Source organism: Lepisosteus platostomus, chromosome 24 (genome assembly GCF_059453375.1).
Source record: "Lepisosteus platostomus isolate fLepPlt1 chromosome 24, fLepPlt1.hap1, whole genome shotgun sequence".
Lineage (NCBI taxonomy): Eukaryota > Metazoa > Chordata > Actinopteri > Semionotiformes > Lepisosteidae > Lepisosteus > Lepisosteus platostomus.
In genome coordinates this window covers 14,772,263-14,788,642 of record NC_142634.1, presented here as the reverse complement: position 1 = coordinate 14,788,642, position 16,380 = coordinate 14,772,263, and the positions used below count along the sequence as shown (strand labels likewise).

At 42.4% G+C, this 16,380-nt stretch overlaps 2 protein-coding genes across 8 annotated transcripts in view; both read right to left on the bottom strand.

Annotated features, from left to right (window-relative positions):
• hectd4 (HECT domain containing E3 ubiquitin protein ligase 4) overlaps positions 1-2,323 on the bottom strand; it is an 87,164-nt gene extending 84,841 nt beyond the window's left edge. For all 7 annotated transcript variants that reach the window (XM_088618715.1, XM_088618719.1, XM_088618720.1 and 4 more), the window contains exon 1: positions 1,709-2,323. In XM_088618715.1, the coding sequence (XP_088474841.1) occupies positions 1,709-1,855 (147 nt within the window). In that variant the 5' untranslated portion in view covers positions 1,856-2,323. The remainder of the gene's footprint in view (positions 1-1,708) is intronic.
• A 6,149-nt stretch (positions 2,324-8,472) lies between these two features.
• Positions 8,473-12,972, bottom strand: rpl6 (ribosomal protein L6). Its single transcript, XM_088618086.1, has 6 exons — positions 12,788-12,972; positions 12,153-12,251; positions 11,823-11,966; positions 11,129-11,177; positions 9,629-9,813; positions 8,473-8,669 (listed from the first exon to the last, which is right to left on the bottom strand). The coding sequence occupies exons 1-6, from the start codon at positions 12,941-12,943 to the stop codon at positions 8,517-8,519; spliced, it is 786 nt and encodes a 261-aa protein (XP_088474212.1). The 5' UTR covers positions 12,944-12,972; the 3' UTR covers positions 8,473-8,516.
• Between the last annotated feature and the right edge of the window lie 3,408 nt (positions 12,973-16,380).

The following is a 16,380-nucleotide window of genomic DNA, read 5'->3' as shown; positions in this document are numbered from 1 at the left end:
TCCAGGTTTGAAACTGCATGTTTCCCATTTCAGAGCCACCGCATAGATCTAGCCATGCTGTAAGCAACCTTAAAAAAACACTACTGTACTTCTCACTGAGTGGCTCAATATCTTCCACATAGTGGAAACGTGGGTAAAATGTAAAAACGTTTTAAACTTCCAAAGAATGACTATTTTCTTTTGCAAGCACTGCTATTGTTCTTTCAGAGTTTTCATTAATTTAATTTATATTAATTTATTATAATGCACACGTCCATTCACTTTCCCACCATGTTTCCAAATGTAACTAAATCAATGTAGATTTAGAGGAAATGCACCAAACCACTTAAAATAAAATAGAACATATAGCTATTTTGTTAATACTCTCACAAATTATTCCATGCCAAATTGCAAAGCACTTTCAGCACCCTCTCAAAATTAGGTTAAGGTATTCGAGATACTGTATGTCAGAAATGTCTCGGTCTTTATTTCTTACAAATAGTAGGCCTAAGACATTTTTAATGTAATTTGAGGATGGGCATATAACCCAATATCTTTACCATCTACAAAAGTAGCAATTTATAAATTTGCACTCTTGATCTCCCACCATGACTAGGCCTCACCAGCAGTCTCACAAAAACGTGCCGAGGAACACTTTACAGTTCTAGTCGTACCAATAACAAAGCTCTCATGTGTGGCAATCATTTTAAACTTGCAATGGTCAGAACTCCTATGAAAATAAATCTGTAGAAGACTGGCACACAGCAGCTGGTAATGTCGTGGCTAAGACTGAGCAATTTCTAATCAGCCACAAACATGATTGTTTCCCTTATATATCACGGCTTTGTTAGTATTCAAAAGGACTCAACATGCATACAGTAACACCCAGGAGACGTCGGGGAACTCATGTCTGCTCTTTCCTGGGAAGTTAAAAAATTAAGGGGTTAGCAGCTTACAAAGCACGTCGCGTCTTTGGAGTTTTTGAGAAGCAAAGCGCTGTAAACAAACTAAGGGGAGCTTCAACGCCTGACACACCGGCCTCTTCAAGACAGGAACCCTGATCTCCAGAAAAACCAACCCGACTTTCTTTATTTCTAGCGGAACGATACAATAAAACGAAGTTCAAACATAAGCCGCGTACATATATACAAGTTCTTGACACAGAGTGATTTCAGAGCAAGATATTTTAATCATTGAAGATATTTTTAAATGACAATGGATAGCCCTTCAGAATGTGTATGTATACAGCCACTGCTAAAACTGTCAGTCAATAACTTCCAATTTCAAAGTGCACGGTTGCGTAGTAAAACACAGTAAAGGGCTGGGATATCTATTCTTCCATTACTTCGATGTGTATCGCTATTTAAGGGGTCATTTCGGTCGGAACAGACTGCACTGCAAGGGAAATTCCACCTGAAACAAGGCTTTGCTTTGAGGACACACGAGTCCTGCTCTACCTCAACTTGTTTTTCTGTTCAGTACAGATGAACAGGGTGGTACTGTGGCGCTACACAGCTGTTCACACCAAGACACCATGATAACAATTCAGCATGTATACAGAACACTGAATCTGTCAACGTTACATTAGGTGCCGTCATCAGTTTAATTAATGTAGGTCCTTTATCTCCACTTTCATCTGCCCATAGCATTTCACCCACTGGGGGTATCTATACCCCCCTCCCCCCGCGACACAAAAACGCTTAATCGGTGTCGGGGTCGCTGGACTCACCTCCTGCTCGCTGTCCCCCGGTTCCGAGACCCCGATCTCGCTGGGCAGCTCGGCCAGGTCGGTGACCCGAATCAGCCCATCGTGAAGGAAAATCGTCTCTTCCTTCACTGACAGCCACTGGGACGAATCCACGGCCGCTGCGCCCATCTCTCTCCCCAGACAAAAACGCCAGACAGGTCGGACATTAAAAAAGACGAGTTCTCAGCAACGAGCCGACTCGTGCAAAAATATCGACGGCCACTACGATGCACTACCCAGTAGCCATTGTGCTGTTAACGAAATGGTAATCACCAGTGTATGTCAGTGAACGCCGCCCGGGTCAGGAGCCTAGACGCTGCAGGTTACTGAGCTCTCTCTCTCTCTATGCCTCTCGCCTTTTTTTTTCTGACAGAGTGGGCGTGACTCCGTGCACAAATTCGTTATTTTTCAAAAGTGATTAGCGCCTTTACTTTGCATCTGAAAACGCAGGTTATACAGAGCCCAGAAACGCAATGCGTGAAGCAGCCCGGCTCTGGAAGTGCAGTTGCTCCTGTCTGAAGTGACTGGTCAAATAATGGAAGCCCCACAGCTCTCAGTGAGCCGCCATATTGGAAAGGCCCACCGCTCCCACAATCCACTGCGGCTTCATAAACATGACAACAAGCGCGACCAATGAAGGAGCGAGGGTTTGCTTCCACTGTGCTCAGGTCCGGACGGAGCCAAACCGTGGCACCGGGCCGGATTCAAGATTCCACATGATCTGAAAGCTGACTCAAATCTTGAAATAGACATTTGAATCTATTTAGCTGTTATTTTCTTATAAGGAACACATTTTGGTGTAATGATCATCACCTGAAAAGGTGTTTTTTTTTAAGATGCACATACTGAAACGAATTAAAAAACAACAAATGGGTATTGGAACCAACAGCATTTCTTGCACTTTTATTATTGCATATGCAACTTTTTCACAGGATAGAGTTAGCTGTCGCACTGATGTGTGTCTGTGGCTCCTGACTCTGACCTTATACGAGCAATGCAGGATTAGAAGTCTAGTTAGGCAGTCCTGTCTGTTAGCATTGTGAAATAAGATAAGATCACTTTATTGGCCATATACAATTTCTTGTACTAGGAATTTGTCTTTTCGCATACCCCAACTTGCTCTCCATAAGACACACAGACAGGGAGAGAAGCTTGGGGTCAGACCGCAGGGTCAGCCATTGTACAGCGCCCCTGGAGCAGTTGGGGTGAAGGGCCTTGCTCAGGGGGCCAACGGAGTAGGATTCCTCTGCTGGCCGCGGGACACAAACCAGCAACCTTCCAGCCACAGGCACAGATCCTTAGCCACAGAGCCAACGGATCGCATTAAATGCTAATTAATATGTACTTTCTAATAACAAATAGGGATAACTACCTGTCTGATATCATTTAAAGACACACTTTGTTTTTTTAACACACAAATGACATTTTGTATCTATAATAACACATTTTCCAGAGTCTACAAAGAAAAACACTTTATTACCTTGGAGGTGAATGACATGATTGTCAACACTTTGCCAACAATGCAAGTGCATCCAGCAGCAGTGTGTCCAGTCTCCACTGCAGTCCGGACGCTTTTTCTGAGTTGGTGAAGCTGATGTTTTTCATGACATTGAAGATCTTTAATCCTTAATTAACTAAAACATACACAAAATCTGCAATTTATTGTCATAAATGTTGTACAACAGCTAAGAAAGATGACTTTCTTTTTAATGAAGAAGATAGACAGTCACTAGGTTTCAGCCGTTAAGTATTGAGTACTAGGCAACAGAACACACTAAGGCTCAGGACATGAGGGGTGCTAAAACTGACTAATTGGATTCAAATCTGTTAACACATAAGGCAATAATGATTTTTTTTCATTTAAAAAAGTACTGACAGGCTTGAAAATAATAAGTTATCAGTACTACAGGCACAAAAGAACTGTTATGAGTGAAGTATAAAATATTCAGCACAGTAATGGGACACAGCTAGACAATGAAAGGGGAATGCCTGATGTACTTAAGGAGTGTATCACTCAGATGCTCACTAGGAAGAAAATCCACAGCATGTCTCAGACAGCAGAAAGACAGGCAGAGGTGTTTCATTTACTAAAGGCATCCAAAATGAACAAATCCTCAGGACCCAGTGATATCCTACCAATTATACTCAAAGAAACAAGATATATTATCCAGAAGCTGTTGACACAACTCTTCCAACAGTCTATCAAGACAGGAGTAATACATATAGACTTCAAATTGCTAATGCAGCAGCAATGCATAAGAAGGGTTAAGGAATTTTAGACCAGTAAGTATCTCTTCTATTTCACATAACATTAGATAAACAACTATTGGAACTAAATTAAAGGTTCATGTATATGAAAATAAGACACTAGGGAAAAGTCAACATGGATTTAGCAAAGGTAGTTCATACTGTACCTGTAGACAGTCAAGGAATTACTTGATTGGACTGGAAATTGGTTAATAAATAGAAATGAGACAATACAGATAAGGGGTGAATGCTCAACTGTGGGTGATGTAAATTAGTGGAGTACCACAGTATCCTGTACTAGGACCACTACTCTTCCTAGTTTATATCAATGATCTAGATTTTGGTACTTTTAGAAACCAGTCAATTTTGTAGATTATGCCAAAGTAGCAAAATTGGCAAACAATGTAGAAGCAACTAGTGAAATTCACAAAAGGGCAGACTCATGGCAGTTTAAATTTAATGCAGAGTGCAGAGTTGTGCATGGTAAACATAGAATCTATTTATACAAAATGGATAACACTGAGCTTGAATAGGTTTCATATGGAAAAGACAGATATGTTGACTTATCATTTTCATAATCTAGGAAATGTGGGGAAGCCTAACAATATGTTATGATATCTAGTTAAAAGTGTACAATTTAAATCAAGGGATGTAATGTTAGAATGGCCTAGAAATGTCTCATTTAAAATGTTATGGATTTTGTTTTTACTGTTTCAGAAAACATATTGCCACCCTGGAATCAGTCTGGAGAAGAGCAACCAGGTATGTTAAGATATAGGGAATATCATACAAGGCTGAAGAAACTGAACTTTTTAGTCTTGAACAGAAAACACTGAAAACAAACTGAAATGGCTATTTACTTACTAAGTATTAAATAAAAGAAAGCTCTTAACTGACTCCATGGTTGAATTTAAATACTTCATCTCTATTTTCTTAAGACTAGGTTGCAGGTTGTGAGATTCCGATTTTTACCTGCATACAAAAACTGTCGAGCACTGCCTCAATATTTCAGTTCTTATAAACACGACTAACATGCTTAACTCTGCATCTAACTGAAAAGCTATGTTAAAGTCTGTTTGCTGCTGAAATTATGAGTTAATTGCCTAAAATTGGCCCAATTAAGACAGTTATTTAAGCTCATTAATAACTAAATTGGAGTGAAAACTTGCAGAAACATCAGTCTGCAGGACAGTGATTTGATTGCTCTAGGCTAGACACGAATGGCACCAAATTTATCAAGAACTGGAAAATGATGAATAAGCTTGGCGATCCCAATTCAATTAGATTCTGTTCTCCTGCCTTCAGGAACATGAAAATTGTAGTTGGGCGCTTCTCAATGCGACGTGCGGCAGATCCCCGTTAGTTTTGTAGTTGTCTTGTGATTTTTTCTTTTATTTCTCTTTTCTTCAACTATATTTACTCTTTTACGTAAAACTACTCGAGGACTACCTGGCTGAATTTAACTACCTCAAGATAATCTGTGTTCTACACAGAATACGGATTTTAAAAAACTCAAATTAAAGTGTAAACGCGGTGAGAGGGACGGTTTGAGACAGAGACTCCGGCAGAGGAGGAATAAACTCCCCCTGCCCACGATGATTTTGTCTAATATTCGCTCCTTGAAAGGCACCAGGCTGGATGAACTTTATGCCAGCGTGCGATTCTTGCACGAATTTGGCGATGCCTGCGTACTTGCTTTTACGGAGAGAAAGCAGGCTCCATGACACAGAAAGGACGATGAGGTCAGGCCTGAAGGGTTTTCTCTACCCGACTGGACAGAGAGAGAGACGCTGTAAGCACAGGTAAACATAACGGTCTGTCTGATGATTAATAACCGCTGGTGTCAAAATATTACCGTCCGACATTGAAGCGGCACACCCGACATTGAACTGCTGAGTATCCCTGCTATCCCAGTTTTTTATATCCACCCCAAAGCGAACGAAGAAAAAGTCGTCTAGAATCATTTTTAATGTCAGCGTACGCAGAAAAATACACTTTGCACATATTATCAATATGCGACCTGCCCCACGCTGCTGAACAGAATTATCGATCCCTGCTACGGGATCATTCCAATTTCCTCCTGCTCCCCCACAAGACCTCCACTGGGCATCTGATCATAACACGGTGCTTCTCAGGCCGATCCACCAGCTGTTGTTCGAGAGGAGCAAACCAGAGACAAGAACAGCGAAAGTCTGGGACACGAACAGCGTTGAACAGCTGCAGGGCTGTTTCGACTGCACGCAGTGAGATGTGGTTAGAGACACGTCAGAGGATGGGATATATACGATCTCGATGGGGTGGTATCGGAATACATATCTTTCTGTGTATACGCCATCATTCCTACTAAAAGCTTTAAGGCCTATCCAAATAACACACCCTGGGTAACCAAGAGTCTTCATTTGCTACTTATTTTGACTAGTCTTACCATTTCAATCTGGTACCGATGTTACCAAACCAGCAAGTGAGACAGAATGTTAGGACACTTTCAGCAAAAGACCTTAGTAGAAAAGTGTTAGGATGGTTCTATCTACCTCGAAATATCTTAGTTTCCTTAGAAAAATGTCTCTGTTGTCCTTTTTTAGAAATGGTGTCACGGCATTTATCCCAACTCAGGTTTCTGTCTATGACTCGATGACCAGCCCAAAGTACTTGTAGTCATTGACAGTTTCTACTGTCTGACCATGAATCACAGTAGGTTGGAGGGGTGTAGCATTTTTCCTTAAATGCATGACCAGCTCCCTTGTTTTTAAAACATGTGATCGCAAAGAGAACGCGTTACACCGTTTAGTAAAGTCATTTAGAATGGGTTGATGATGGTTTTCTGGGTCCCTTAATAAACTGACCGGGACTGTGTGTTATCAACAAATTTAAAGAGATTCTATTTGTGTGTTTGCTTTTAATAATAATAATTGCTTACACTTATAGAGCGCTTTTCTGGACACCCCACTCAAAACACTTTACAGGTAAAGGGGACTCCCCTCTACCACCACCAGTGTGCAGCCCCACTTGGATGATGTGACAGCAGCCATAGTGCACCAGTACGCTCCCCACACATGGTTGTATTGTGTTAATTGGGGCAAATCAAATCCCCTTAAAAATCCTCTACAAAGAGAGGGTGGCAAACAAAGCAAAGTGTATGATGGATTGTGTCTCTCACCCACTGCGAGTTCACACTTCTCCCATCTGGGAGACGCCTGTGTCCCCAAGTGTAACACTAACAGACACAGGAACTCTTTCACCCCCACTGCAACATCCCTTGTCCAACAATGTATCATTACTACCTTCTCCCTTATCTTGCGGTAACACTGTTGCACTGACTTCTTGGTAAAATTTAATCGGTCATTGTATTATGTTGGGAGTGTGCCGTAAAACAAGTCTCCCCAATGGGACAATAAAGCTCAAACTGTTTAATTTTTCCGATATGCCATCACAGTTGGAAATTGAATTTTAAAATTCCCGAGAAGTTTTGTTTATTACACTATGAAATAAGTCACCCCACTGGAGTCCCCAGAAGTCCCTGCATTGATCCTGAATAGTCACGATACAACACATTTCATAGACCACTGGAACATTCTTAGACTTGGGAATAGCTTCAGTGACCAATTAAGCAGGTAACCTTTGACATAATTCTGCCATCTGGGTCCACAATGAGTACAGTTCAACTCTCAAGGACCAGAACACTTCATTAGATCAATAACTTACAGGTGCTCCTAGCATTCAGAATGTACATGTACAACACTGAGTTAATGCTGTCCAAGGATGGAGACCTCTTCTTTAAATTACTAGGTTGCCCATGTCTTGTGGTAAATACTGTGGTCTTTGCCCTGGGCTTGAGCGTGCGATTTGAAACTCCTTTTCTTGGTTCAGTGTGTGAAAGTCAACATGTGAACTACAAGCTTAGATTCTCAAAACACATTTGTACTTATGCTGCCTAATTAGGTGCACTAATCATACCTAGAATATTCAATATGACGAGCTGACGAGATGGCTGGAGCTTCCAAAAACCCTATATGCACATCACGAAACTATACTACAAAAATGTTGAGAACACTTCAGTGCAGACCAGAAAAGTACAGAAATCCATTCTTCAACATAAACTGAACCAGGAAACTGCCAAGCATTGTAGATTCTGGGTCCAAATGGTCTTGGATACAACCTATGGGTGCACCATATATACAGCTAAAGTGATAAATCCACTGTCAAATTAAGGCCACTCTAAGGAAAAGGATTTGTACTGATGGAAATGTTACCCTGAAATCTCGAGTCAGTTTTAAATAGGGAGGCCATTCAGTCATTTTCATTCATTTCAACTTTAATCTGATGTGTGTTGAGTGTACTGGTGCACTGTGCCTGCTGTCACATCTTCCGGCTGGGGCGGTGGAGGGGAGTCCCCATTACCTGTAAAGCGCTTCAAGTGGAGTGTCCAGAGAAATTACACAAGTGTAATTATCTGCATGTGAAATATGTTCTTAGTGCAAAAGAAACATCAAGACAAAACCTTACAGTCTCCAATTAATCCACATTTATTCGGTTTAACACAAGTTTAAAAAACCAGCTTGTGAGGGTAAACTCCATTGGAGAGGAAGAATGAGGATCGCAGGTAGCCCTGCAGCTGTGGGGTCTTCTTGACGATGAGCAGAATCTGGGCGTCCACAGCTTTCTGATCCTGCTTTCGCTGCTCTGTGATCTGGTATTTCTGTAAAACAAGAATTCCATTTATGAGAAAAATTCATAGTAATTAATTTTAAATATACATCTCTATTAACATTTTTGTCAATGTCAAAATTCTAAAGCAAGGGAAATATCCATCTTCAACTCCTAAAATAATTAAACCTTCATCAGTATCAGTATATACATCGTCAAACCTATAACAACTATGTTAATGGATGAACATCACAGTCCTCTTCATACAAATTAGGATGATCAAATGCTTAATAGAAAAACAAGTCCCAGGTTTTCAGTAAGCAGGCAAAAGCAGAGCCCTCAGACAGGTATGGTGTAATCAGGAAGGGCACTGTGAACCTCTGACACCCAGCATTGGGGTTGCCTTAAGGCTGAAGGACTTCTGGGGGGGCTGAATGAACTCCACAGCAAGTGCAGGATTAAGCATATCAGAGGCGATTAGAGCTAAAACACAGCACAGGCTCACGGGAGGAACAAGGCTTGTGCACTTTCTTCTATAACAAGCACAGTCATCCCCCCCCTTTCACACAACAGCTTGTCACTGGGAGACTGAAGCAGCACCCCAACAACACTACAAGTTCACAAAAACACAAACAGCCATATGGGTTGCTGCTCCATGCAAAGCCAGGTATCCCACACTAGCAAAGGTTTAAAACCTTTGTGGAAATCAACTCTTCTGTCAGTTGAATCTTTTTCAAGAAATATGTGAAGTAATCTGAAATTCAGTTAACAGTGTACTTTCACTGAGACAAGATAAACTCACAAATGTAAGTGATGTTTAGTACTTCACTAACAAAAGCCTGATGGTAAAAAAAGTTAGTATGGTTTAATTCAATTTATTTTCTGTAATGTATTTTAATGCATTAAATTTGACCTAAGCTATATTTTAAACTAATACCTGCACCACTGTACAATCTTAAATTGGACTGCAAATTCACTTCAGCAGAGCAATCAGGATTTACTCCAAGTTACCTCTTTCTCAGTATCAAAGATCTCTCCCTCCTGGTGCCTGGGTCGTCTCAGCCTCTTCTTCTTGAAGTAAGAGTCAGTCAGGGTCTTCGGGATCTTAACGCCAGAGATGTCAATCTTTGTGCCGGTGGCAATGACGAACTTCTGGTGTGCTCTGCGCAGGGGCACACGGTTCAGCACCAAAGGACCTGGCAGGTTCAGAGACACAATGATAAAAACAGCTGACAAGCATCTAATGATGCCTTAAAGAAAGCAAGAACCAACATCCCAAAGAAACAAAAAAAGTAACATTTCCTTTAATGCATTTTCTCTTCCTCAACCATTCACATCTAGATGTGTCCTAATTGGAATACTGTTACATTTTGGAATCCAAAACAAAAAGCTAAACATCCTTAATGAACTGGACTTCCAGAGTTAAGATGGAGGAAAATTACACTTCAGAATAAGTCTACCTAATGCCAGGGGCACCAGTTCCTAAAACCACAAGCCATGACAAACTAAGTGAAAATTAAAGCACAGTGTGTTACTCACAGCTAATCATTTAAAAAAGATATACCAGTTCACAATATGGAGCCCTTCCACAGTATTGCAATCATAACATTTCAGGACCAATGCTCGTCTCTCTCTATCCTTTCATGTTAAGGTTGAACGTTTTGGATGTCATACCTTTCCAAAGTTATAAATAACTTCACACATCAGTAACATTATATATGTACAGGCTTAACTCCTCTGACCAGGCATGAAAATCCTTGGTTTAGTGACCACAACTTCAATGTTTATCACATCGTACAAACGTTTTCAGCATTCATTAATTCAAATTCTTAGGACCATTCATTCACACCCACAGAGCTGAAAAACCCTCAAACCCAGAACTACTTTTTGCACCAGTTTCACCTGCTGGTCTCCAAAACCCAGATAACCATTCACAGGGTCACCTGTTCACTACAGCAATTACTTCAACACCATCAACATGCAGAGCTGTCAAACATCTGGAGATGGAATTCATCCCAGAGATGAAGCGATACACAGATCACTATTCCAGTTAATATTCTGCATAAAACGGACAGTCATATTAAACTGCAACTGCAAAGTATCTGTAGTTTTGCTATAATGTTGAAATAAAACCTCACTCTTAATCTGCTTTTGCTAAATAATACATGTACTACTATTGCTGATATACACACAACCAGCAACAGAAATACATGTAGTATGCTAGGTGATGAAAAGTGCAGAAGAACACTAGATGAGCTGTAACTAAAGTATGAGCACAAGACACCATAAAATGCACAGAATGCCTTCATGCAGGGGTTCACAACCTGGGGGTAAGAGGCTCTTCTGGGTATCCCAGGAACCTCAGAACCTTTTACACAAGGACCACGGTTGTATAAACACTCTTGGAACTCTGCAGTAATGCCTTTGATGAACAAAACTATTCACATATGAAGCATGAATGGAAAATTTCCAGTTCTGAAAAACTACATGTGTAAAGCTCAAAACTCTTACCAGTCACAAGCAGAAGACCACTGGCAAGTTGCTTGAGGAAAACCACACGCTGAAAGAGGAATAGTCATGCCATTATGAAATTTATGTCCCCCCTCTCTCATTAACACAGGCTTAAACTTTTGCCATAAACTGTAAATGATATACATCTTTAAAATCTTAGTTTTCATTTTAATCTTTTAAACGTCAATTTAGTAACACCTCTTATTGGGCCTTAGGGAACAAAATACATTTCCCTCACACCCAACAGGGCTGCTTGTGCTGGAGTCTCTGACAGTTGCGCCGCACAGCACCTTTTACTAAGGCAAGCATGCTGCAGCCAGGAAACACTGCTTCAGCAGACAGGGGACCAGTAATGCCTTTGTATCGTATTCCTAAGGGACTCAGTATTGGCTTAGAGGGGAAAAATTTTAGGGTCAATCTTAAAATGTGCAATTATGTGTCAAGATATTTCCAAAGCTTATTTCATCCCAACAGTACAGGACTTGCCTTTTAGCCACCATGGTTTGTGAAATCCCAGGCAAGGGCAAAAGGTTGGACTTCCTACAGGCTTCCAAGCTCATTCAACTCTTTTACTGTTTCAGCCTCACAAATGCTCTAACTGCGCAGCAACTGTATTTCTTACAGGAGGACTCCAGCTGTTCATGAAACTGACATGACACTGATGGAACGGTCCGGTTCTGCGTGAGCCTCTCACCTTGCCCCGGTGGCGGCCGGTCAGCAGAATGAGCACAGTGCCAGGGGTGATGGTGGCTCGCAGCTTCCTCGTGTGCTGGCTGAAGGGCTTCTTCCCATGACTCAGCAGCTTGCGAGGAACGTCTTCTGTGGGGTAGTAACGGGGCTGGAGAAGAGGGTGGGGAAACACACCAAACTAGTCAACAGAAACTCTACAAACAACTATAAACAGTTGCTTTCCTATAAATGCAAAACTTCACTTGCACAAAATCTACAAACTTCTGCAAAACCCAACTGTATTAAACTGGGTGCTAAGAAATGTCAGATGACTTGGGTAAGGAAAGAAGCATACCATCTTACGGAGCTTGACCACACGCGTGCCTCCATTTTTGTCCCCTCCGACAGTCTTGGTGACAGTGGCTTGAGCCTTTTCCTTCAGCTTCTTCTCAATCTGTAATGACACGCTGGATTAAACAAGTGCATGGCTGCACCCACATCCCATACAACCTCAAGGCTAAGACAGGATAATACCCAAAGGAAACATGTATAAGAATGTACATATTAATGAGCATTTAGTGCTGTCCGGTGGCTCTGTGGCTGGAAGGTTTCCGGTTCGTATCCTGCTGCCGGCAGAGGAATCCTACTCTGTTGGACCCCCGAGGAAGGCCCTTAACCCCAACTGCTCCAGGGGCGCTGTATAAATGGCTGACCCTACGCTCTGACCCCCAGCTTTTCTCCCTGTCTGTGTGTCTCATGGAGAGCAAGCTGAAAAGAAATTCCCAATACAAGAAATTGTATACGGCCAATAAAGTGATCTTATCTTTCTTGCATATTGCTTAATACCCCTGACATACTGTTGTTTAGGAACGATGTTGCTCATACACAGTTTGCATTATGGATGCATCACATGGTCAAGACTGCCACCAATGTCTCCCACAGTCTAAAGGCACAGGCTGCACCCCGAGGGGCGAGTGGACGGGCGCTGACCTTGGTCTCCGTGGTCTTGGTCTTGCGCTTGTACAGGGCCCTCCTCTCGTACATGGCGCTGCGGGAGAACCTCCTCAGGCCCCGCGCCAGCAGCGGATTGCGGCACGTGTGGTGCAGCTTCTTCTTCGCCACCTTCTTCTTCTTGTCTTCTGCCATCTGATGGAGAAGGGGGGGGGGGGAGGAGATATGCCATGCATGAGCTAAGCTGGGTGCAAAACGGGTCTATTTTCTAACCTAGGGCAACAGTGCCACAGGTCCTGAGACACTCAAAAGTACCGAAGGCAGGCTTGTCAATGAGTCGATTAGCTGGATGGCTAAGAGTAAGGTCAGAATGAAAACCTAGACAACGCCCCCCACCATTCAACGAGCCGGGTTCAAGCCATCCACCAAAAAACACCCAGGCAGCAGGAGTGCGGCTTGGATTAGCCGTGTCCGCAACGCAACCGCATGAGCGCCAAGATACATCATCTCAAGGGTAAAACCTACTGCAATGCATTGTTTACTGTAAGAATTCTAGCTCTAGTTCAAAGCGAAAATGCTTTCAGGCTTCACGATAAAAAAAGAAACCGCCTCATGTCAGAACACCGGTCTAGTTCATCAGCGTCTCCAAATCGGTACGACGCTTGGTTTCAGCAATTTGATCGAAACGAGGGCAGGAAAAATAAAACAAGTTATCACGCAAACCTCCTGATAACGATTTAGGAGCACTCACGAATCTGACGCAGGGAAGGCAGGCAGGCAGCCCGGGCGCAGGCCGCCGCCGCTACCAGAGACACACGGGAACCGGCCCGCTCCACGACGGCCTCCCCCCCCCCACTCGAGTCCGTGAGGAAACGCTAACGGGATCACGCGGGTTTCCGAAAGTGTGGCGTTATTCTCACATTTCTAACCCGCTGATGAACGCGGGTCCGTGTGGGCTATTCGCTAGCTTGACACATGCAAAACACACACCAGCAGCCAGACCAAGACCCGTCCCCGGTAACCTGGATCCGGCTGTTTTACAGCAAATTAAACATAAAACAACCGCCTCCGAAACGTGTTCTAGACGATATGCTACTAATGTCTGCATCTACTTGTAACCCTGACAGTAACTCGTTCTAGTGGTTTAAGAATATTTCTGCACCGTGTCCCAAGTACTATAACGGCAGGCCTATACTTTCAGTACACAACAGCAAATTACACCATCAAAAACCTAACCAGACGACACCATTCCCAGAAAAGGTTATTCTTAAACATGTTAGCTTTCTGTGAAGTAAGGGATTTGGGGGCCCTTTTGAGTAACTTTAAAAGATTGTCACGGATTTTAATTCAGCAATTCAAGCACCGAGGAGCCATTCTTACCTTAGCTCACTAGAAAAGGATCGACATCCGGGTCATTCACGATTAAAAATGCGCCGTTGAATGACGTCACACGCACGGTAGGTCGCAAAGCTTGCTGGACATAGTAGTTTCCCATGGGTATGAAGCCAATTTTCTTTTTCACAAGATGTTTCAATTGTCCTACGAAATTACCTATATGTTTATTTCATATGAATCGATATTATAATGATACAAAATGTAGGATCCTCAAGAATTATTCCTTTGACTTTATTTTATTTATCATTTGAAATATCCAAAGCTCTTTCGAACAAAATTAATTATAATTATAATAATTGCTTACACTTTAATAGCACTTTTCTGGACACTCCACTCAAAGCGCTTTACAGGTAATGGGGACACCCCTCCACCACCACAAATGTGCAGCATCCACCTGGATGATGCGACGGCAGCCATAGTGCGCCAGAACGCTCACCACACACCAGCTATCAGTGGGGAGGAGAGCAGAGTGATGAAGCCAATTCATTGATGGGGATTATTAGGAGGCCATAATTGGTAAGGGCCAATGGGAAATTTGGCCAGGATGCCGGGGTTACACACCCTGGGATTTTTAATGACCACAGAGAGTCAGGACCTCGGTTTTAAGTCTCATCCGAAGGACGACACCTGTTTACAGTATAGTGTCCCCGTCACTATACTGGGGCATTAGGACCCACATGGACTGCAAGACAATGAGATTAAAAAATAAACTGTGCAAAATGAGATATTTAAACTAAGATAATTGGTTGAAATAATACAATAACTCCATGAATTAGTTAAGAATTTGCCCAGGGCAAAAAGCAGGGGACACAGCAGTTCCCTGGGGCAGGAATGAGAGCCCCTTCTTCAGAGTGGGGTTCACACCCCTCTCCTGAAGGCTGTATTCCTGCAGATCTTCACTGCAACACAATGGTTCTAATTCAGCTAATTCACATTGATATAATTATTGTCTTAACTGGAGCCGCACACCAATCCCTGCCAGCATGTTGGGTGCTAGTGATTTAAACCCACAGAAATGGGGATCCCTAACCTTGGAGCAACACTGTCTTCTGGATTCCTTATCACAGACTAAGTGATTTAAGTTTTCTATTAGGGGCATATCTGTAAATTTGCTTTCAGCTCCTAAAAGGTCAAATGGAATTTGTGATTGGTATCAACACTGTACCAGTCTCTGAAATTCAGAACTGTCCTCATTCAGGTCTGCATTTAGCCAAATGGGTCTCTGCAGCAGGACAAAAATGCTGATTGTGGGAGTGTGTGACAGTGTCACCCCCACCTGTGTCTGCTCACCACCAGCTGATCAACTGGTACAAACAGTTCAGAGAAATTCTGTGCTGTGCTGTGCTGAAAAGCATGAGACTAATCAAGGAATCAAAGAGCCAGAATAAGGGAGGCAAATTTAGCATTAATGAAACCTTTATGCACAACCTTTTTGACATGTGAAATGTTTTTGCTGGATGTATTAAGTAAAGCCCTGAAATCTCAACAACCTTGCTGCAAGAGTGGAGTACAGTAAAAAGCCGCTGGAACTCTGGAGAACTGAGCCAAAAGAGTCTGTGTCTCACCTTGGCTTTCTGATGAGCTGTGGAATCAGCACCCAGGCATCAAGGCCAAGACATAATAAGAGAACTGGCAGAAGCTCAGCACAACCACCTTGTCTGGAACTACTATGGTTGGCATCCTCTGATATGCCAAAGGAGTACTGCTCATCGATTCCATGCAGCGCAGACCTATATAATCAATAGCCATTGTAATGCTGACAGGCTGGCATGACAGCCTAAAGCCATCTTCAAAAATATCTGCTGCTACTAGACGTTCCAGCAGTTCACAAGCCCAGAGCTGTACGGAACACAGTTCACCTGCGCTGTTGTTTAACAGCTGAATCACTGATCAAACAGTCCGATCTTGGCCCTAAGCAACCATGAACAGCAAGGATCTAGTGAAGGACAAAGAAGCGAAACAGTAGAGGAGGTTTAAATGTATTTCCTAACCCACGTATATACTGTATACCAGTTACCACGTTGCAATATGTTTTTAGACTGATTACACCCTCATTATCATTCATAAATTAAAAAGTGGCAGCTCAGAATAGTCAAAATGGATTACTCTGAGTTGTTTAACAAATCCATATCATATTGTAATAATTGATGTCCTGACTCATTTTTAGTAATAGAGTCCTTTTATGTGTATCGTATTTTTTTTTACTGATCATAACTTTGGGGTATTGTGTATATGAG

What these genes read in the sequence shown, in the direction of transcription:
- rpl6 (XM_088618086.1), bottom strand. Translation starts at nt 12,943, where the DNA reads ATGGCAGAAGACAAGAAGAAGAAGGTGGCGAAGAAGAAGCTGCACCAC. An exon ending in CCGGCCGCCACCGGGGCAAG is followed by an intron (nt 11,178 to 11,822) that starts GTGAGAGGCTCA and finishes TTCCTCTTTCAG; the next exon opens with CGTGTGGTTTTCCTCAAGCA. An exon ending in TGGTCTTCTGCTTGTGACTG is followed by an intron (nt 9,814 to 11,128) that starts GTAAGAGTTTTG and finishes TGAACCTGCCAG; the next exon opens with GTCCTTTGGTGCTGAACCGT.